Here is a 24783-nt window from a genome sequence, read left to right on the forward strand (position 1 = left end):
ATACAGTTTTAGGTGAAGGATGAAGGACACTGAAGAGCAATGTATCTGGAATCTTCACAGCATGGAGGATACTGTTTGTGTCATCTACTTTTGGATAGGTAGCTGATAGATTATGATACCAACGAGTCTCATTTTTATGTGAATTAATCAAGAACACTGAGGGCAATACTGTCCTTCAGATGCCACAAATTGCTAGATAATTTCTCTCTTATTTTAAATTGGCACTAAGCATTGAAAACATTGACACTTCAACTTTTTATATGTAAAAGCAATTGTGAGAGGACCTAGGCAAGCTATAGACAATTGCTAAGCATCTTCTTGCCTGGAAATTTATTTGAAAATAGCCTAGTGTCTCCCTAGTGGCATGCATCAGAATCACCTAGAGGTGATATCAGAATTTTTTCCCCTAGTATGTTCAAACTCAAATTGCTGGACCACACCATCAGAGTTTCTGATTTAGTTGATTTGGGGTTGGGCCCCCAAATTTGCATTTCTAACAAGTTCCCAGGTGATACTGATATTGCTGGTCCAGGGACCACAGATTGAGAACCAATGACGTAGCAAATGCTCATGAATTCTTGATTTTTCGTTCTTATTTCTTCCATTGAATGATCCCTTCAGGCCTAATTATGCTGAACTTATTCGGGACAATAATTAGAATAACTTTTGTCACTAACCTCACCATTTTCCAGCTGCTGGCTCTGCTGCCTCCTGTATTATCTGGTTATTATCCACAGTCAATATTTGGAATAAATTATTCGTTCACATTGCCTCTTCTTTCTGACTACCCATTCCTTTTAATTTTGAATCCTTTGCACTGTATTCAAACAGTGCTTGAAGGTCACCAAAGATTAACATCAAATCAACCCTAATTATTTTTGGCCTATCTAAAGAATTTATTCATTCAACATTTGCTGAATAAAATTGATATAGTCCTCATTTTTAAGCAGTTCACAATCTGGTGGGTGAGACTAGTTGTGTACACAAAATTATATATTGTAGAATAAGTTCTATAATTAGAGTATATAGAAACCACTATCGGAGAACAAAGACAGAATTTAGTAGTTTTGTTTTGTTTTGTTTTGTTTTGAGACAGTCTTGCTCTGTCACCCAGGCTAGAGTGCAGTGGTGCAATCTCGGCTCACTGCAACCTCCACCTCCTGGGTTCAAGCAATTCTCCTGCCCCAGCCTCCTGAGTAGCTGGGATTACAGGCATGTGCCACCATGCCTGACTAATTTTTGTTTTGTTTTGTTTTTTAGTAGAGACGGGATTTCACCATGTTGGCCAGGCTGGTCTCGAACTCCTGACCTCAGGTGATCTGCCCACCTTGACCTCCCAAAGTGCTGGGATTAGAGGTGTGAACCACCACATTTGGCCCAGAATTTATTAATTCTATTCAGAGAAGTTGAAAAAGGTTTATTACTAGTAACTACCACTCTCCCTGAAAGATCCTTCCTTTCCACACACATGCCATCTTCCTCACCCATGACAGTTCAATCCAGTAAGTATATCTTAAATTCGAAGTGTGCATAAATTACCATGTTTTGTTCTGGCACCAACACCTATTAAGTGTGGGAACTAGATCAAACAACTTATGAGCTATATCTTATCTATAAAAATGGCATATTCATAACTAAGTCACTGAATTGATTTTAGGATTTTTTTAAAAAAAGCACTTATGAAAGTGCTTGAGTTATAGGCACATGATACATAGGCAACAAATGTTGGTTCTCCTACCCCTTAAAAGAGTAGGATATTATCGCCTGAGGAAGGAAGAACAGTGTGCTGAGGTCAGGAGGAACATAAGTAAATGGGTGGAAATCTTCATCCATGCGTGCAGTCAACAAATACAGATAGAGTGCCTATTGTGTGCTACCCACTTTTCTAGATGCTGAGTATATAAAAGTGAACAAAGCAGACAAGAAAGCTCTGTACTTGTATCCAGTGTAGCTGAAGTGAGTGTGGGAACTTGAGAGACGATAATAGCTAGAGATAAGATCACAACGAGCCAGATAACAGAGGGATTTTTAGTTTATAGTGATGGGAAGCTAAGGTAGGCTCTCATCACTTCTTATCTGGATGATGATGGTGCCCATGATAATACGCTATCTTATTCAATTCTACAAACATGTCTATGAACACAGGTGCTTATCTAATGCTCATTTTATAGGTAAGATACCTGAGACATGGAGTATTCCTGTAACTTGCCCAAAGTCATACAAGTAGTAAACAGTAGGGTCAAGGTTCAGACCTAGTTCTGTCTGAGTCCAAAATCTATGCTTAATAATTATTCTGATTAGAAATTTGAACTTTATTACATGAGTTGTGAAGAACCATTTGCTTTTTTTAAGGAAGGGAATGACATGATCATATATATGTTTAAGAACCATAATTAGGCTGAATCATATAGGATAAAATGAAGCAAAGAGAATGGAATGGTTGTGACCGTCTTCTCATAGTGTATCTTCACATAGCTAACACTCTGTTTACAATTTGAGCTGCTATCCTTTTCCTAAAGCCAGTTTACTCTAGAGTTATTCCCCTCATTCTGGACATGATACAACATTCTTTTAATCATCGGGACTTAAAACTTTTGGAGTATTTGATTTTTCCCTTTCCCTCATCTTAATATTCACTGACTAAATCCTGTTTTTCCTTACAATCTCTCTTGAATTTGCCCTTTTTTTTTTCTTTTCTACACATACCCTAGTTATCATTTTATCAGTCCTTGACATTTGCCACCAAATTATTCTCCTATGTCGTTTCTTTTCTGTATAATTTTGTATTTTCTACTAAATTCTAAGCTTAAGGCCTCAAAAGTACCATGCATCATTTATCTCTTATCCCTAGTGTTCAGCACAGTCCTCAGCTCACAGTGGATTAATGAATGTACTTCTCCATTCATATTTGCTTTGCTCCTAACCTGCCTCCCCTAAAAAAATGTACGGTGCTCCATTTCCTGAGTGACAAATTATAACTTTATTCTGGCATTCACTTGCACCTAACTCTAGCAAATATGTGTTCTGGAAAAGTCTGGCCTTTGTAGTCAACCTCTATGTGTGTGGTGGGGTCATATATACACACAGGTACACATACATATATATAAATAAGTATAGAATTAAATTTAGGAGTATTGCTCTATAGCCCACAAAAGTTGGAGTTCATGTAAAGAAGAATCTGCATTCTGAAACATTTATTGACTATCTAGTATTTTCTAACATCCTCCTAGGCACCATGGATTCAAAAATATTGCCAAAGCAAAGTCTCTAGCCATGTAAGATCTCATATTGAGTGTGAGAGACTACTGTGTTGAAATGTTTACATTGAATGAAGATGGCCAAAAAAAGTTATTAATTGCTTCTAAGGTAAAGAAGTCTTCAGAAATGACGTGGAAGTTGAGTAGTCTTGAAATACGAGTAGTTATTTTCTTGGTGGATAAAAAGGAACAAAAAGGAAGGGAGCCTACACAGAGAGACCTGTTGGTGCAAAAGCACAGTGGCATGAAACTGCGTGGTACGTTTAAGCAGTTGTAATCAGGCAGACAGCAGCAGGAGGCAGGTTAGAAAGGTAGACAAGGGTCAGCTCAAGGAGGGTCTTGTATGCAAAATCAAGAACTTTGCTTTTCCAGCAGATGACAGGAGCCTTTGCAACGGATCTTTTGAATGGATTCTAATTACCATTGAGAAATTAAACATTTGTAGAATAACATCTATGCAGTTAGGTTAAATTAACTGCAGTTGTTTATTTAGAGAACAAGATGGGAATGAGAAGGGAACTTTCACTCTGTGAGAGGTTGTTATGTACAGCATAGTGACCAGTTATTTTCAGTTCCCACTGAGGACAAAGCAAGAAGAAATAGGCTTACATCTCAGCAGAAGGGAAAATTACCTACAGAAGGGGTCCTTCACAGAAAGATTGAATGTGACTGACGTAGGTCATTAAAATGTTGTCTGAGGCTCTCTGGCTGTGTGCTGGTTTCTGTGTACTCAAACAGCCCAATTTCAAAGACATGGCAAGATGGAAGAAATTTTCAAGCTTGAATGAGGATATTTGGAATAAAGAAATTTCTTTTGTGTCAATTAGTTATTGAGAAATTTTGCTATATACCTAACTAAATTTTGGAGATGTACTTGAACATATAAAATATATTTAGTATCTTTCATAATATAGCATTTGTATTTACTAGGAAAAAGAGATGATCAGAATTAGCTATAGAAATAGTGTCCTATTAAAGGTATTTTGTATTCATGTACCATTTTAGAAAGTTATTAAAGATTAGGTAGATAGAATTAAATTAAATTCAGTTATTAATCTTTATGTGGAACATTTAATATTGGTCAGATGATTACAATTAAAATTGCTATATATGGTTTATTAACTGATTGCACCTGATCAGTTGATGCAGTGACTCACTCTGTCTTATTTTCATTATCATCTGATGATAACTCAGCTTATTAAAATAACATAAAACTTTTTTTAGCTTTTTCAAATATTTCCCATTTCTAGAACTGCTGTTTGTGTTTTTATTGTTTGAAGATATATAAAAGAAGATTGTAGAGTGGCCATTTTGTTCATCTTTTTGCATCTTATAAAAATAAGTCATATATGTGTCTCTCCCTGCCTGTCATGGCTGGAGAGAGGAAAAACACATACAAGGATGCAAAAAGGCACTTTGCTTCTGGCTAGAGGAAACCTTGAAATGCATACAGTATAACCACCACTAAGACTTAGGCAATCTAGGCAACTATTAATTGGATATTTCATGTTAATGTAAAATTTTAACATGATTTCATATTAAACAGCTATCAAATGGAAATCAATTCTATTTCTTAGTAAACTAACTCAAACACTTTGGAAATGACTTGTACATACTCAGATTGTTCTACCCCAAGAGATGTATATATCCAACTAGTACACTTAGAAGAGCAAATTATTGGATAAATGTCTTTAACCGGTAGAATTGATGTTCTTCGTTGCCTTCTGTGCTGACATTGAACAACGCAATAGGGCCTGAGAGAGATACAATGGCTAATGTGTGAATGGCATAGAGTTGGTAAGAGAGACTGAAGGCATGATAATATAAAGTAAATAAGCTTCAATAAGTAAAAAATATTTTCCATTATATTTAAATATTATATATATATATTTTTTAAATAATTGATCTAATGTCTCTCACACATAGAGAAAGGTTTAAAAGACCACCCATTTGTTGTGATTTCCTGCCCGTTTGAACCATTAAAATGGTCTCTCAGTGTGAGGTTTTTTCTTAAAAAAAAAAAACAAATATTGCAATACATTAAGCAGCTTGTCTCCCAGACCAACTAAGATATTTCTCAACTTGACAAGACAGACATTTGGCCATGTTTGCCCATGCTTTGAAGGGAATATTCTGATTCTAAAAAAAAAATACATGCAGAGTCTCTCTAAAAGTCTTTATCATTTCATCAAAGATGCTAATACATTTAACTGATGTTACGCTTTATTTATCTTTTTAAAATGTAACCATTAACTCTCCTAAATTTTGTAACAAATTAGATTGTTAATGGACCAGATACTGAATATTTATTAATAAATACAATTTTTGAAAATTAAGCTCTTATAAGTATGCATGCCAAAAACTGAAATGTTTTTTAATACAAAACAATCTAACACATGTGACAAAGAAAAAAATATCACCCATAAAATTGACATATGAGCACAGTGCTATTTTTCTGTTTTTTTATTTCCTTTCCAGTGTTAGCCATGTGCATTTTATTGTAAACTATAGTGTACTTGTACAGTTTGATGTCCTAAAAAAGTAGGTGGGTTTTTGTTGTTTTGAATTGTGTTCTTTTAAAAAAAAAAACTGTTTTTGTCTCCAAAGAGTCCATAAAATACATAGGAATTTCCTTTCCTTTCGGAAGATGTACCTGCAATTTTTTCTAAGCACTTAATGTTTTCAGAATTTTAGGATTTAGGTAGTTAGTGAACTTCTAAGGAAAAAGAAAATGTTAATTTCCTTTTTATTTGGAATACCTGGCATACTCTTAAAAACAATGCACTTTGTAAACATATCACACAGTAGTCCCAGGTAAAGACCTCTCTTTAGGAATGTGAGCTTCCCATTGATTCCTCTACAGCTGCTATCCTTACTTAAGAAAAATTGCCCTTGAGGTTTGTGTTGCTTTTTGTTCTTACAGCTTATCCTTGAGTTGTGTCATTTCTACCTTAAACTACTTGTAAGTGTTCAGTGGATCAGCATGATAATGTAAAATTTTAAATATTTTTCCTATGTGGGATAAAGTAATCCCAGAAATTTTGAAAGAAATCATTGTGACCTCGTGAACTATCAACATTATGCCTCCTGTGGCTGCTTGGTTGGTTGGAACCTTGAGACTAATATTTCTTCTAAGTTGTTTACATCATTGAGATGTAAATAGTTGCTAAAAACCTGTAGAACAAAACAGATCCAGTATGGGCCTGATTTATTAAATGCTATGTTTTTCTTTCTTAGTCACTAAAACAATAAGGATTAATTTACTCTGTAATTACCTAAATATCCTGTACAGCCTTTTTATAAACCTGTTTGTGAAAAATACTCATTTATTCTAAACAGAGTAATCCTTAAAGCTAAAAACTCCAAATCAGTATGAACATCAGTGGACAAAGCCATCATCTAAGGATTATAGAATTAAAACATCCAAAAGAATGAGAAAACTTGATACTTTATGCCGTATTTATGCCGTGTTTCTAAGTAAATCCTTGATTTTATTTGCAGCTTAGTCTAGTATGAGAATTATATTAAAGTACTAGATTTTCTTTTTTTGTGTGTCCTATGTTTTAAAGATTTTTACCATTCTAACTGTGGCATCTCTTTTGTTGTGTGTCTGAAAAGGAAATACAATATGTAAGCAAATAAAATTTTTCATATTATCAGGATTGTATGGTGAGATTTTTTTTAATAACTCAGGATAAGCACAACCTTGAGAATTCTTTTCTGATGGTCCATGCAAGTAGAGGAGGGTAAAATGTGCTTGTTCCTTTACATTAATTTACATCAACAATGGCTAGAAATAAATATAATCTCACAAATGAATATAACTTTTAAGAACATATTTTTATAATAAAGCAAAGAACAGAATGATGATAAAATAAGCACACGGTAATTTAGGCTATTATCAATACTTAAATGAATGTTCTTCTCTCCTGAAAAGAATAGTTCATTTTGCCACAATAATTTAGACATTTTTGAAAATACAGATTAAGGTTTAATTTGGCACTTTTATTGGTCATCTTACTTGCTTTTAAAATATGGAGCTCCTTTTAAAATCTAGAGCACCACTACTAGACCACATTTAGAACCTACCCCAAAGTTTTAAAAAAATTTTAAATGGGTTATAATAAATTCATTTGTTTAAAAAAGTATATATTTACTAAAAAATTACTAAAAAATGTGTTATTGTCTTCTTCCAGATCAGAGATACTAAATCAGTGGATCAAAAAACAACCCTTATGCATTTTATTGCCGACATTTGTGAGGAAAATTACCGAGATATCCTAAAATTTCCTGAAGAACTGGAACATGTAGAAAGTGCAAGCAAAGGTAATCGATTTATAACTGCTTTGAGATTATTTCTTGCCTATGTGGTTTAAATGGAAAGATTAAAGAATCTGTAAACATTATTCATAAAAGTATTTTTTGCTTGTTTACTGATATAAGAAAAGCTGGAAAATAGTTTCCATTAGCTTATATTTGACAGCATACTACATTTTAATAACCTATTTTGTCTTACATCTTTTTTTTTATCCACTGCTACGTTATTAAAGCTTTCATTTCTCTGATCAGATAATATGTTTGTACTTTCATTTGATAAACATTTAAGTGGATATTGTTGGCAAAGGAACCGTACTATAGGGCTCTTGGTTATATGACAGTGATTGTGAGAGTTTTTGGTTGAGTGTGCTTAAAAATATAGTAAATGAGAAAAATGTGTGTATATGTACATACACACAAATGTGTTATAAAATAAGGATGCATGTGAGAAATGCTGCAGGAAGAGATAATGTCCTGTAGTTGAGATGAGGAGGAAAGTACTTTTGAATGGGTAGATAAGAGAAGGCTTCATGGAAGAGGTCAAAGGTGAAATACGAGGTTAGGGTTTTACAGACATGGAAAAGAGGTTTGCTTTCCAGAGAGAAAACGACATAAGCAAGGCAAAGTGGCAGAATGTTGTAGGACAGGTGAAGGGAATGGTTGACTCTAAGGCTGGAGCAGTAAGCTAGGTATCTCTGAGACTTCAGTGTCAGGCTAAGGAGTCTAGTCTTGATGTGGTAAGCAGTACAGCATCATTGAAGGGCTAGAATGGACAAGCCATGGCTCCTGTGAGGAACAGGATGTGGGAAATAAAAATGTCTCTGAGATTTTAATTCAGGGTAAATAGCTTTGTCAGTAAGTATTATCTACTTTTGCAAGAGGTTGAAAAGTGAAAGAAAAGAAGATCAAGGAAACATTTGCTGAAGGTGAGATTATGTGCATGAAGAAGTGCATTTTCCCTCTTAGATAAGAGAAGTACACCATAAATCTTATACTTGAAATTGCACTGAAGTAATTTCATTCTGTAACTCTGAGGACTTTTGGTAAGGACTTCATATATGTTACTCAAGTTTATTACAAACTATATAAACCTGTTAGTTTCCTTTTAAGTTAAAAATAGTGATTCTATAAAACCCAGAATATTCTTTGAATAACATTGGGCATTGGTCATCTCAGTCGGTCGGGTATTGTCAATCAAATCCTCAACATATTTCTTTAATTTTACTGAGTTTGTGTCAGTTTGTGGTCCAAGGAGCAAAATAATACAAGAAGACAAACTATGATTATATTGTATTATTTATTTTCTTTCACTGTTTTCAAAAAATGATGTATGATGGAAAGTTACACAAATTACAACTGTAATGGCAACTTTCTGGTAATAGCTTTTCTAAAGAATTTATCTTTGGATTTAAAAATACAGCTTCCTGACTAGAAGCATATTTACTAACAGGTAGCTTAATGTGGAATAATAACATTTTAAACATTTGTATTGTAATTTGAAATATATATATAGCACAAAAAAGACCAGTTCTTAAATCAGCTCATTTTATTTCTATTAATACTTTTTGATTGCCTTCTACCAGAATTTTTTTTTTCTAAATTTTCTTTGTTCAATATGTATAATGAATTTTTACATTTTGGAAAGAAGTAGATATCAATAATATATCTATATATACCCACACAGTACTACACATGAAAATATATATATTTATAGATAATATATTTACTATACTTAAATAAATATATACCACACACTCAATCAACAGGTATTTATATATACCTCAATCAGCAGTTATAGATATGTTATATATAACCATAGGTATTTACATGTGATTCAGCAGTTCTACTACTAGGCATTTATCCAAAGAAAAAGAAATCAGTATATCAAAGGGATACCTGTACCCCATGTTTATTGCAACACTGTTCACAATAGGTAAGATATGAAATCAGCCTAGATGTCTATCAGTAGATTAATGGATAAAGAAAATGTGGTATATATACACAATGGAATGCTATTCATCTGTAAAAAAGAAATAAATTCTCTCATTTGAAGTAACATGGATGGAACTGGAGGTAATTAAGTGAAATAAGCCAGGCACAGATAGACACATATTGCATGTTCTTACTCATATTGCAGGAGCTAAGAAGGTTGGTCTCATAGAGATAGAGAGTAGATTGGTAGTTACCACAGGCTGGGAAAGGTGAAGGGTAGGTGGATGAAGAGTGGTTGGTTAATGTGTACGAACATACAGTTAGGTGGAAGGAATAGGTTCTGACCTGGTGCAATGGCTCACACCTGTAATTTCAGCTAATTGGGAGGCTGAGGTGGGAAGAACACTTGAGGCCAGGAGTTTGAGACCAGCCTGGGCAGCATAGTGAGACCACCCCCATCAAAGAATTTGAAAAATTAGCTGATTTCATGCTACTTGCGGAGGCTGAGGCAAGAGCATTCCTTTAGGCTACAGTAAGCTATGATCACACCACTGCACTCTAGCCTGGGCAACAGAGCAAGACCCTGTCTCTTAAAAAAAATTAAAGAAAATAGTATGCCCTAATATTTGATAGCAGAATAGATTGAATGTAGGTAGGAATGATATATTATATATTTCAGCATAGCTAGAAGAGAAGATTTGAAATATTCCCAACACAAAGAAATGATAAATGTTCAAGGTGATGGATATCCTAAACACCCCAAGTTAGTCATTACACTTTCTATGCATGTAGCAATATATCACATGTACTCCATAAGTATAAGTATGTACAAATATTATGTATCAATAAAAAACTTTTAAAAAGTATTGCTATTTAACTATATATGTGTATATAGTGTATATATACATATATGTTTTATATAGTTATGTAGCGAGACATTCAGTAATATTGTACACTTTAGCCACTACTGCTACTGACAAAAGTAGATTGTAGAGTGCAGCCTTTTGAGTTAGACACTATAAATTTCTTTTTTTCTTTTTCTTTTTTTTTTTTTTTTTTTTTTAAAGTCTTGCTCTTTTGCCCAGGCTGGAGTACAGTGGCACGATCTCAGCTCACTGCAACCTCCTCCTCCTGGGCTCAAGCAGTTCTCCTGCCTCAGCCTCCCAAGTAGCGGGGATTACAGGCACATGCCACCATGCTCAGCTAGTTTTTGAACTTTTTTTGTAGAGACAGGGTTTCACCATGTTGGCCAGGCTGTTCTTCAACTCTTCAGCTCCTGACCTTGTGATCCACCCACCTCGGCCTCCCAAAGTGGTGGGATTACAGGCGTGACCCACCACGCCAGGCCTGACACTATAACTTTCTAATCCTAGCTCTACTACCTATTAGTTCTGTAACTTGAGCAAATAATTTTAACTTCTAAGATTTTGTTTACTCATCTGTAAAATGAGAATAATTACAGTGAGATTAAATTAGTTAACATAGGCATTGCATCCAGTAAAATGGTATAGTTTACAGTATACGCTTGGCACTTAGTAAGTATGCAGCTGTTGCTGGACCATTATCTTTAGTAGTAGTAGTAGTAGTAGTAGTAGTAGTAGTAGTAGTAGTAGTATTGATATACCACTAAGGATATTATAGTTATTTCTTTTGTCTTATTAGAAGGGAACAATCATAAAGATATCTTATAGTTCCTCCAGTCTCAGTAATTATGTATCGTATTCAATTCTATTTGTTTGTTTCCTATTCCTGGGCTTTTGGTAAATCCTTTCATATATTTTTTCTTTATTTTATTTTTCATTTTTATTTTTTGTAATATCACCAACTTCCTTTTTCCAATCCATTTCAAGAGCAAAATCTCTCTGCTCTATTTTGATTATTCCTGCTTTTGTGCATTTTTCCTGCCAGTGTATTCAAAAGACTGTTGCCAAAAATCCTCTTCCTATCTCACTGTTTGGGCAATAGCAATCCCTATTCTCAAATTATTTTGACTAGTTATTTTTCTTTCCCTATGAAATTCAGACTGAGAATTCTCAACTCAAAAAGATCTTAAGCACATTCTGCCTGCTTGCATTCCTCTTTCATTTCCTCCTAGTTCTCATTTCAGTATACCCAGACATACAGTCTCTTGAGCCATTTTTATTCCTTTATAATAATCCTGTCTCTGTGTACGATTTCATACTGCATCCCCTGCCTGGAAATTTCACCTGCCCTGTACTCTAAGACAACTGACTGTCATTTGTCAAATCTCTGTTCAGAATCTATTTCCTTTTTTTTTTTTTTTTACTAAAGCCTTAGGAGAAAATACTTTTTGTATTTCGTCTGCAGGAAGAAACAAAGCATTGTAAAAGGTCAAGCCAATTACCTCTTATTCATATTTAAATACTTTTCCTTGGTATTTGAGTCTAACTTGTCTTGTTTACTTAATGTACATTTCAGCCCTGTTTGAATCACTTTCTATCACATTCAGGACTGTGTATAACATGGCAAAAAACAAAAATAGGTCAACACTATATAATTCATTTTATTTGATGAAGGACTGTCTCCTTGTAAAGTGATCCCCTTCTCTTCAAAAACAAAAACAAAAGAGTGCCTTTTTATTTTAAACTGGAGTGATACAGATAAGAAAAAACTAATTCAGTTAATGAATTATATAGCTAATATTAAAAGAACATCTTGATTACTACCAATATCTTTTTCCATATTTTTGTGTTATTAGAACACATATACCTACTTTAATAGAGTTAGATCTTTTCTGTGTGGTATAGCAAATACCAAATTTATTTTACTTCAGTACTACAATTACAGGCATCAACATTATTGGCAAAAGGGAAAAAAATCACATTGATGTGAAAGGCAAACAAAAAGAAGTATGTGGGTTCCATGGAAAAAAATATATCATAATTACGTTTATTCCTTGTAAAGCTAAGCTGCTAAAATTGTGTGCTTCTTGGAAGGTGCAAAACTATGGTATAAACTTGGCATATTTTTCTAGACCTCTGTAGCTCAAAGATATTGGGGAAAAAACACATCATTTTTACATTAAAACAGATATATATTATGGAGTAGAATTCAAAATCCACATTAATTTTTAAAATAAAGCAGATGACTTCAAAGACATTTCCCACTTGTAGCAGATCCCTACGGGAGTATTTTCAGTCTTCTCTTCCATTAGGGGTACTTTGGTGGGAAAAGTTTATGAAGCATTGCCTGAAGAATTAGAGAGCAGTTTTGTTTTGGGTTAAGTTTACTTATTTGTTTATTTAGTTTGTTATTAGTTAGTTAGTGACTGTTGCAGGGAAAAGGGAGGAAAGTAGGCAAGGTGAGGGAAGAGAATATATCACTTCCTTTTAAACATTCTCATAGGCCTTATGAAGTTCAGAAGCAAATTGTATAATGTAACTTCATTACCAGTAAAGTTAATAAAATAACATTGCTCTTGTCATTTTATTCTTGGTTAAATTATAAATCTGCGGGTCAATTCATTCAAGATTGGCATACCAATTAGTCTTTAGAGAAAGAAAATGGTTGTTACAGAGATTCTGATGCCTTTAAAACATTGAATATATATATATATACATATTTTTTTTTTTGGTGAACGACAATTATCTTTTCCCCAATGATTAATTTTAAAGTTTATAGATACGTATCTTTATATACATATGTAAACTTATGTCTAATAGATATATATTGTATAAAACATTGCTGGTTTACTAGACATATTTGATAAGTCTTTTTTTCTCCCTGTGGCTATCACTTTAATTTTCAGCTTTGAGGATTTTTTTACTGTTTGATTTAAAACCACCCCTGTTTTATAGGTTGACTCCAGGTATTAAACCAAACAGTTAGTAAAGTTCAATTAAAACTATTCCATTCAAAAGGAGGAAATTATATTAATGTATTTGAAGGTATTATTTATCCTGAGGTTTGCATAAATCCAAAATGGGTTTCACTTCAGTTAAATTGATGCCAACCTACAAGATAAAAGCTAGTTAAGTTTCCTCTGAACAGTGTTAACGTTTTTATGAGTTAAATAAATTATTTTATTTTTAACAATCAACTATACCTTTTGATATCTGCCATGTTTCCATGTCACATTAGTTACCGATTAGCTGTTTATCCACTCTGACTTCTTCATGGGATTAATAACAATGAAAGTTCTGATTAAAGGCAGTGTTACAGGGGAAAGGCTATGGATTTATTCCATAGTAGTATTTCTTTTTTATATAAAAGAAAAAAGTAAAATAATAGCAAAGTTAAAAAGTTTGGGGGGAAGAAACATAAAAGACAAAACATTTTCAGAAACTCCACAGCTGGTTGAAGCTTTAGAGATTATCTGGTGCCTGCTAAAAGGGACCCAAGGTGACATTTCATCCAAAGCTATTTTGCAGTTGAAGAAACTGAGATGCAGAATGATGAAGGACTTCCCACGATCACATAGCTGGGCGGTAGAGTCCATGTACATTTGGAGACCTTGTCTAGAGTTATTACGTATATTTCATCCACTTTTTTACTTCCTTTGTGGTCAAAAATATGCAACAAAGACTCATGCTCACATACTGGAAAACATATAGAAAGTCGATGCTGACCAAATAAAAAATTTACTGGAAGTATAAATGCTACTTTCTCTGAAGTTGTCCATAATCTCTCTAGCTCCATTTTGACAGAATTAACCACTCCTTTCTCTGTGTCACAGCAGCCCTTTAGCCTTATTGGTAATAGAGCACATACCACATATGCACTTTTTATGTAATTATTTGCTTCTGTCTGTACCTCCTATTGGGTTTCTTAGTGACAAGGACTGTATTCTATTTGTCCTTACAGTCTCGGTGCTATCATAGCACCTCAGTCAGAGGGGCCCAATCTATGGCCATACCAACCCGAATGCACCTGATATTGGAAGCTAAACAGGGTCCTGCCTGGTCAATTCTTGGAAGGGAGATAGAAGTTGCTCAATAAGTACTTATTAAATTGAGTTAATTGCATATCATTTTAGTAGAGCAGGCATATTTCAAAATAAGACATTGTGGAAAGTTGACAAATAGAGAGTAACAGTCTGAAAATTACTGTTCACTGTAAATTCGAGAGGAGAAACAAGGTAAATTAGAATAAGGAGGACACCGGTATTTAACAATATTTCCTAGTCCACACTTTGCTTCTTCAAGGGAAATGGTGAAATTGGAAACAACTGATTTAATAATAGAAAGGACCTAAACTTATGGACGCCGCCAAACCACAAAGGTTTATGGTGAACAGTAAGGACCAAGTCATAGGACCTAATGGGAGTGACTGCCTCAATGTAAAATGTAACTAACTGCTGAAACAACTATGCTTTAATACCTGAAAAAAAATTTTCATATTGTCTACTATTAGTTTCGCTGAAAAATCTTTGAGATTTTTAAATAATCTATTAAACAAAAACTGTGGAGAAAATCCTGTTTTTAGAGCATTTAACTTTTACTTATAGTGACTTATAGGACCTAAGATGCAAGAAAGTATTCAACTAAGGTTTCCTAACAGATTTAAACTTTGAGTTATAATCTAACTTTTTAGAAACACGAAATGATAATATACCAGTGTGACAAAATGTCAGTAGAATTGATCTTACTTAAATCTTAGCAGCCTGAGTAAAACTGAGTATACATATTACTACATTATTTTAATAAAAATGTTAACTTGTTTGTTCAGCTTTCTTTGGATTTTTTTCATATATAGGATTTCAAGTAACTTAAACAATTTTTGCTGACCAAATTGTACTCTATCAATAGCAACACCATAAATATGTTATAAAATTCAAGGGAACATTATTAAATGTCAGGGAATCAAATACGTATTTATCTACATAAATTTTCCAGTTTGTAAGACTTCTTTCTTCCTCACTCTCACCAAGTCACTCCTAATTTTTCTAAACAAATGAGTGTCTTTAAAATAAGGGAAAAAAATAAGAGGTCCAAAACAGTCACAGAAATATTTTTTGTTATTATTTCTATTTTTGGTAAGAACACTTAACATGAGATCTACCCTCTTAAATTTTTAAGTGTATATTACATTATTATTGACTATAGTTACAATGTTGTACAGCAAATCTCTAGAGCTTATTCATCAGTTAAGGAAGATGAATAAGCTCAGGCAAATGTATTTTTAATGTGAAATGTCGAAAGGACTTAGGAAAGAAAGTCATGTTTTCTTCTTGCTGTTCAGTAATCTAGTCATTACCAAACAATGTTTTCAATGCATAACATATAAACGTTTCCTAATTCATTTTCATTTCTAGAGGAAACTAGTGGGTGAAAACATTAATATCTTCAGGTAGCAGTGAAAGGAAGCAGAGATCATGGCCGTTTGGATTTGAGTGAATTCTTTCAACACAAATCAATGATTTTATAGACATATATAGGTATTTGCTTTTGCATCTCAAAATCTATTTTTGCTAGGGAACTGTATACATAGCTCATCTGTCTTACCCTCCTTGTCTCAGAGCCCAGGCTTCTGTGCCTTTTCCAATCTGAAAAGCCTCCTCCTTGTCTCTGTCCTTTTGAGCCTCATGTATGTTTTTAAAGGCTCACTTTAAATTCCACCACTCTATAAAAAGCTTCCCCAACTATCTTACCTTTCACTGGTTTCCCAGTTTCCTCCATAATACTTTGAACCTTTTAGCTGATCCTGTACTCTCTTGCACTACAGTATAAAGGTTTCTGTATTTATGGCTGCATACTGGCATGATGCTTTCTCAATTATGTATGATATCATTAGTCTGCTTTTTCAGGACAAAAATCTGTGTCACAGTGTTACAGACAAAATCTATAACACAGTGTTGGCATAGTAAATTCAGCTCAGTAAGTGCTTATTAAACATCAACCTAATCCTTGTTGCTTTCTTTATTCAACCCTACAGTGAAATTTTCTGGGTGCTTGGAGTAACTAAAATATATTTGCAGATATTTCATTTCAACTTCTTACCCATTAAACAAGTAGAAAACCAGGTCTTCAAAAATATATTCTTTAGAAGTGATTGTTTAGGGCAAAAGTAATCTATGATGTTAGAAATCATTATAATAGTTACTCTTAGGGTAGGTTCATGATTGGAATGGAATATGTAAAGGCTTCTGGGGTGTTGGTCATGTTCTGTTTCTTAATCTTGACGCTAGTTACATGGGTGTGTTTAGTTTCTGCAGATTCATTCACTTGGCCACTTATATGCACTTTTCTTAATATATGTTTCACTTCAACAAAGCGGTTTTTAGAAGCCAGTCATTCAAATTTTTAATGTGTGTAATATGAATAGTGAGGATGGTACTACATTTTAATTCAGAAGGTCCTCTTGCTTTTACCCATGCTTAGTTACAGTGATCACATGCATTGTATAAACGTAAATAGGCAGCTGCTGTCAGAGTTGATCTGATGTTATTCTAAATAATTATTGTTAAGAAGTTGTATGTCTCCTAAAGATTTTATCCAAACACCATTTTTTTAGTCTAAGAGTGGATGGGTGTACTTCATTTTTAAAAAGAAGAAAGAAAAAGAGCCACCAACCACAGTATGTACCACATGAAGATCATGGTAATCTATATAATACTTGTCAATATTATGCTGTCTTATATGTCATTGAATCCTTGGCACATACTGAGCTAAAATATTCACCAATAACCTGTCACTGCTGTCATTTTTATTATTTTATCTTTGCTCAATGTCGATAAAAAGAATATATGGGAATATTAGTCAGCTTTAGCTCATTGTGGATTCAAGCTTGTTAGTTAAAAAGTGAATCTTCATATTTCAAATGTTCTAATTTGATTGACTCCTGAAGTAAAACACAGGGACATACTTGATACAAGAGGTTAAAGCACTGATATTGAGTAGCATTGTCAACGGGGGAGATGTGAGAGTCAGGGAAGAGGGAAGAAAGACAAATGAAGAAAGAACTAGCTTTCTGCTGCTGCAGCAGAATCATAAGAAAAGCTGGATCATGCCCTGAATGGAGACTCCCTTGTAGCACTATGGAAATAGGTGGAATCCAGGAGTCAACTTGGTTACCATTATTGTAGTTTTCATCACCACCAATCCCTCTGATATATTCATCAATAGGGATGAGCCTGCTTAAGAGATGTAGGGCTTAGGGATTGGGGAGGTTACCAAACAGTATCAGAGCTACCTGAGCAACACACCCATTTTCCACTTTTTACACGTTTTGAGTGTAACTTGAACACAACCAAGTCATGGGCAGTACCGTTGCTGTTGTGATTTCTTGAAATTAACTGGCATCTTTTGCTGAAATTTGTATTCTGCAAGTTGATGAGACAAATTTAGCAAATATAACATTTCCTTGTGCCAAAGTTATATGACTCAAACTCCTTAACAGTATTTTCATGTAAAACGATCAGAAGGGAGGTGGCAGTCTTAGCCAGTTTTGCATTGCCATAATAAAATACCACAGATTAGGTAATTTCTAAGGAAAAGAAATTTATGTCTTACAGTTCTGGAGGCTGGGAAGTCCAATATCAAGGTGCTAGTACCTAGCAAGTGCCTTCTTGCTCTGTCATCCCATGGCGGAAGGGTGGAGGGGTGAAGGGTCAATGAGCGTGCATGAGAGAGAAGCAAGAGAGAGTACAACTCGCTTTTATAACAAATCTAATCCTGTGATAACAAATCCACTCCTGTGATAACCATATTAATCCATTTATGAGGGCACAGTCCTCATGACATAATCACCTCTTAAAGGCCCTGTTTCTCAATACCTTCACACTAGGGATTAATTTTCCAACACATGAACTTTGGGAGACACATTCAAACAACAGCAGTGGCATTTTAATTTTAAGATTCATTGAAGTAGTGAGGAGAAAACTCTGACTTCTACTGGAAACTGGTAGCTCTGTAGCAAAGGATTCTGGTATAGTTGTATCTGAAAGACGTATTCACTAGAAATAATATGTCCAGGGATGAGAATCAGGACACACACATTTGAGTTCCAACTTTGTCACCAGCTACTTTTTTGGACATAGTTTGGCCATATAACCTCTCAGTGCCTATTTCCTCATTTGTACAAAAATTTTCTTAATTTGAAAAATAGCAATGGTAATATCTAGGCTACTTATCCCTCAAGGTGGTTATGCAAGTAAAATTAGATATTCAATATGAAAATGCCTTATGAAAAAGGTGTTGCATATAAATATTCAAGCTAGTATGAGGATATTAATTCTAGTTGATTTTGATTAGATTTTGTTTATTCAGTCCAGTTTAAAAAATGAAGGTCAGAATTCACGAGTTAAAATATAAAGCTTTCTGAAATAATGTATGATTTTATTAATTTTAGTTTCTCTACATATTCTTTCACTCTTTTCCATTTTGGTCACTTTTAAAAATAAGACTCTAAAAACATAATCATGAAGGCTTATGTTATTTTGAATGACATCTCTAAGCTTTCATGGAAAAATCATTGTCCCCCATTTAAGAGTGGATCATAAAATTTCCAGTATCCTATTTTGTTAGGATATCTTTTTCCTTAGCATGTATAAACATGGAAGAAAAGATAAAGCATATAGTATTTATTTGATTAGTCTAAGTAATTGATAGTAAAAGTTTAGGGGAAAATAAAAAAGGTATGAATATAAAAGATTTTTATAATAACTAATAAAAATGATGTTAAAACAAGTAGAAAGCCAGGTCTTCAAAAACATTGTCTTTTATGTGCATTTTAAAGGAGTAGATTCTGCTTGAATTTGTAGCAGAAAACCTGAAGGTAATGTTTATGCTAGGTACTGTTTCTTAATTACGCATTTGCTGATACCTAATAGTGATTATAGTAACCACTACCATTTATAAAGGGCTAAGTGCCAGGCATTATATTAAGCATGGTTTTATAGAAAAGGAGATTGAGGCTCAGAAAAGTGAAGTAAAGTGCACAAGATCACACAATTAATAAGAGCAAATATTTTTTCTACTTCCATATCTCTTGTTCTTTCCACTATAACATGGACAATAATATCAAAAACATAATTCAAAAGGATATAAAATATGAAAATTTTAGTTATAAATTTAATATAAACTGATAAAGCAGTATAAACCTTGGTAATGTCTATATTTTAATGGGAAGGTTAATTATTGTAATTAGAAATATCTAATCACATCATATAAACACTGCTTTGTTCTAAAACTTCAGTAAACTCTTAAATATATTAAAGTGCTATCTTTAGAATTTAGGGTTTTACTCAATTCATTTTTCCTTCTACATGTCCACAGAGAATAGTAACATACACTATGATGAGGACAAAGAATAATCATCTCTGTTGCCCACCCTTTTTGAGGGGCGTGGTCATCAACTTAACCACATCTTTATTTAACTCTATTCACATGAGGAACTGCAGCTGCTAAATTGTTCATTTGTATCCTTTGGTTTAAATGTGTCCGTTTTCTTCAGTTATCTATTCTCTGGAAGTAAGTGTATGCTTTAAATTAATCTGTGCACTTATTCATGTATCTTTTACCATTAGAAACCACACTGAATAGATGTTCTTCGGAGGAAAATGAATTGTTGATATCTCAACTTACTCAGAAATTCAGTAAAAATGATTCTTAACTTTTAAATGGGAAAATGGCACATGGATAGAACATTTTCGTAGGAAAAACATTCCAAAAGTATTTAGCCTCACCAGTAATGGAAGAAGTGCACATAAAACAATAAAATATAAGTTTCAGCTATCAATTTGGTGTAGGTTAAAAAAATCAAACTATATTGTATCCTCAGCAGTAGTTCAGGTGGTATAGGTGAGATACTTATGTATTATTTGCTTCTCTACATAAATTCTTGATTATCACAAAATCCCATACATAGCTATTTGGAGATTAACATGTGAAATAGTCCGGGTGCGGTGGCTCACGCCTGTAATCCCAGCACTTCGGGAGGCTGAGGCGGGTGGATCATGAGGTCAGGAGTTCAAGACCAGCCTGACCAACATGGTGAAACCCCGTCTCTACAAAAAATACAAAAATTAGCCAGGTGTGGTGGCACCCACCTGTAATCCCAGCTACTCAGGAGGCTGAGGCAGGAGAATCACTTGAACCCAGGAGGCAGAGGTTGCAGTGAGCTGAGATCGCACCTCTGTACTCCAGTCTGGGCGACAGAGCAAGACTCCGTCTTAAAAAAGAAAAAAAAAATGTGGAATGTTATACAGTGTTCTGGGATTTAGAGGACCTAGAAGTATACAAAGATTTATCGCCTTGAAATTTGTATGTTTTTGAATGTATATTATTATTTTTATTATTTACCTTGTGAATCTTTGCTACAATAACTTGTAGTCAGAAGTCTGAGAATATTGACATCCTTATGAAAAATGCGTTGAAGGAAACAGACACCATTTTTGCAGCTTTGAGACTCTACTATGTGCGTCTCACCATACGTTTTAGTAATAAAAGTCTCTTAAACACACTCAAAATACCTACTTGTAACTAGCAGCTTTTTTTTAAAGAAGGAAGACTGATGTGTATGGCTGTAGTTTGATAATATTTGCATGCACTGGAATATAATTATTCTGAAGGGAATTAAAACAGGCAGGTGATTTCAGGAAGTGGATAGAGTTTAAACATGGGACAGATCAAATGCATAGGAAACAAGTGGTTTGTGGTAATGATGGGTGTAACATCTTTCAAGGCCTGACACCATTGACATGTGGCGGTGAGCAGCACATCTCTGACACTTTTGCACGGTTAGCAATGATGTTAGACAGCAGTTCTTCCTGAAATAAGTGAGCCAAATGCCCGTCCAGCTAATTGGTTTACTTGGGAAATGCTATTTACCAATATAAAGCCTAGAAAAGTAGAATTTCAGTATGTACCTTATAAACTCCATCTGCATGTAGATAACCAACTAATTTTGAGTTACAGTTGGTCCAGTACCAGAAGTATTGTATGGTTTATATGAAAGGACTCTACCGAATTCATCACTGATATTTAAATTTTTCTCTATGGTTGTTTTAAAAAAGTAGCAAGGCAGGTTACAGAATTCTGCATATTGACAGATCTTTAATAAATAAACTTTAATAAAGAATCAATAATTGGCATAGAATTAACCTCCAGAAAGAAACATATTGCTTAGCCTTAAAAGAAATATTTGAAAAAATGATTTACGGATACAATTTTAACTCTTTCATTGTGCTGTCAAACCTTATTTTGTAATTAAAATCCTCCATGATCTGGAATCTCCCTTTTATTAACAGTAGCAAAGGAGCCATAGCAGTGAGACTAGAAAGGAGAGAAAAGATTCCGGAAAATGTGAGACTTAAATATGTATTGCATTGTGACATGAGTAGTGGATGAGGGAACCACAGAGGGGGAGAAAAATTGCAAGAACAAGAGTAATATTTGTGTGCAGCTATCCCACCTATGCAATATATGTGATAATTTGAAATTACCTATATCTTTTTTTTTTAACTACACATGATTCCCTGAGTAGATTTCATTTCTGGTATCAGCAGTATCATACTATGAACGTTCAAAAGTAAAAGTTTTAGAATAAGCTGTAATTTCAGATCCAATAATCTCAATTAAATTTGGAAGAAAGTGGCAGAGGTATTTGAACCAGAGCAACTCTATTTTGAATGAGGGCTAGGAAAATAAGGCTGAGACTTGCTGGGCTGCATTCCCAGAAAGGAAGGTATCCCTCACCTCTAGACATTTATGGTTAAGAGAACAAATTAATAATGTTTACTAAACAGACCCAGACTTGGGAGTGTCCAGATATCCTGATATCTGGAGAACAAAGACATTCTTAATTTTGCTTTTAAGATAATATCAATTCTTGCAAAATATAGTAATTAAGAAAGTTAATCCTTTATCACAAACTCTTGTAGCAAAGCACATCTCCCCATATATATAAGCATTGTACCTAGATGCATTCCTCCTTTTACTTTCGGGAACGTCCTACTCTTGTCTATGGAGTAGCTGTTCTTTCACCACTTTACTTTCTTGATAACCTTGCTTTTACTTTGCACTGCAGACTCAACTTTAATTCTTTCTTGCACAAGATCCAAGAACCCTCTTTTGGGGTCTGCATTGGGACCCCTTTCCTGGAACAGAAGTACATAGAAAGGAAGTGTTTATTTTGCCGTCTAGATTTCAAAACAAAGTGTCTAGCAGAATCAAGCCATTAGCATATTTGTATTTTGTGTTCTGTCTGTATTTCTGCTCTCAAAACTAATTATGTCATTTGATGTAGTTAGCACAGAAAAGTATATGCTGAGCCTTGCTATGATGTTAAATGCTTGTGGAGTTCAAATATTTTGTAAAATACGATTTACCTTTCTATGGATATTAATCAGGGTAGAATTATCTCTCTCTAAATACAGTCTTGTCTGAAATAAAATCCCAGTCAGTTTATTATATATCAAAAGAAGTAACCAGTTTTTTTGCTTGCTTCTCTAAGAACCATAATCAGTTAATCATCTTCATTGTGTTGCCTCAGTCTGGTCTTCTGTGATCTTAAAAAATGGGAAATGATGGTGATTAATGAAGCTATTTGGATGATGATATTTAAGATGATAATTGCATTTAAATGTTATATTGTTTAAATTATATGCAAATATCTGAGATCAAAGGAAACATAAAAAGCTCTATTGTCCCATAAGTAATTTCCAAATTCTGCTAGAAACAGTTAATATGTTTGATCAGTTCTATTTACTTGTTCAGATTCTTGAGTTCTGTTTGTGCAAACGGGACTTGAGGGGAGTATGTACAGACAGAGCAGTATTTCTGTGATTCCTCGGCAGTGTTCTCTTCAACAGTGCTTATTGCCAGCTATCGAAATGTGCAGTGTGTGTGTGACTAAGAGTGGATGAGTACTGTAACACCTTAATTACAAAATAAATAGTGACTGTCACTGTTGCTTTTTGTAGAGCTTTCTGACTCAAGTGCTTGGTTTCCTCAGATTTTTTTATTATTCGCATGAAAGAAAAAAGAAATCACTCCTTTGACATTCGATGGAGGGAAAAGGAAGAGCTAATTAAACTATTGTGGAACATTATTATCCTCTTTAGTTTTACACTGACAATTCTAATGCAGAGTCACTTTAACTGGCTTTGCAAATCAGAATTTGCTGGGCCCTTTATTATTTCTGCAAATTCACTGAACAAGTCCATTCCCAGGGATATTGAAAATGCAAAGTAAGTCCAAACTGAAATATCATTTATTTCATGAAACATTCATTAGCACTTTCAGTAGCTGAAGATAAAGGAAAAAATGTTTCACAGGGAGTCATGAGAGATTAATATATACAGATTTTTAAAAACAAAACACAGAGGTTTGAAAAACCATCAGGTATTGCTTTGAAAGGAGTATAGAATTATATGGATTTTGAATGTGTTGAAAAATGGCTTAAATATACTGAGCTATTCACAGCCCTTGGCTTTTGCTTTTTTTGTGAGTTATATCTGAACAAAAATTTTATTATAGCCAGTGTTGTTCATGCTGCTATAGTTAAGGTTGTCAGCATTTCCATTACAAACCCACTATTTCAGTTGGGGTTCATAACTCAGCTTTAGAAGTCACCCTGGGCTAAAGGTTGGCAAATGCCTTTTCAACCTGGGTAATGATGGGTATGAGTGTGATTAAATATGTAGTAAGCATTTAAATTAACATATATTACTTCTTATGTTATGAAATTTTTAAATTGAATAATATATTATGGTTCCCTGATTATAGAAACTGTCTGAGAAATGTTAGCTTTGTCAGTATAACTGATTCAGAGTTAAAGAAAACTTTTTTTCAATCTAATTAGTCCTTGTAGCCAAGAAACTCTGAACATATCTTGGAGCCATTAGCCAAATATTTCCTGCTACCAATGAGTGATGGCTTGTAAAAGGCACTCAGTAATATACTAACATTACTGCCAAACAACTGGTTAATTCTGTCCAAAGATTAGTGTGTGCCACGAGGACTGAAAAGTTAAACTGACAAGTTTGAGATTTTGCATACAACCATAGCCATATACGCAGGTAGGTAACAGATTTTTAAAAACGAAAATCGATTTCTTTTTAATTAATCTCACTTTTCTGGTTATAAACTTAACTATTTTTCCTAGTTATGAAAATTAAAATATTTTAGATTACTTAGTAAAAATGGAAGAATTAAAGAAAACATAAGAGTAAAGGATAAAATAAATTACCTATAATTTCTCAAACCAGTAATAACGACTGGTAACATGTTGATATCCTTCTGATCTTTATATTATACATACACACAGATATGCTACAGGACTGCCAGCTTCATATGCCCGCTGTGCAACAGCAGAC

General features: G+C 33.9%; 1 protein-coding gene across 5 annotated transcripts in view; it reads left to right on the forward strand.

Annotated features, from left to right (window-relative positions):
* Positions 1 to 24783, forward strand: part of DIAPH2 (diaphanous related formin 2) — a 931860-nt gene that overhangs the window by 460462 nt on the left and 446615 nt on the right. For all 5 annotated transcript variants that reach the window (XM_025372654.1, XM_025372652.1, XM_025372653.1 and 2 more), the window contains one exon: positions 7454 to 7583. In XM_025372654.1, coding sequence (XP_025228439.1) covers positions 7454 to 7583 — 130 coding nt within the window. The remainder of the gene's footprint in view (positions 1 to 7453; positions 7584 to 24783) is intronic.

The sequence above is a fragment of the Theropithecus gelada genome, chromosome X (assembly GCF_003255815.1).
Source record: "Theropithecus gelada isolate Dixy chromosome X, Tgel_1.0, whole genome shotgun sequence".
In the NCBI taxonomy this organism is placed as follows: domain Eukaryota; kingdom Metazoa; phylum Chordata; class Mammalia; order Primates; family Cercopithecidae; genus Theropithecus; species Theropithecus gelada.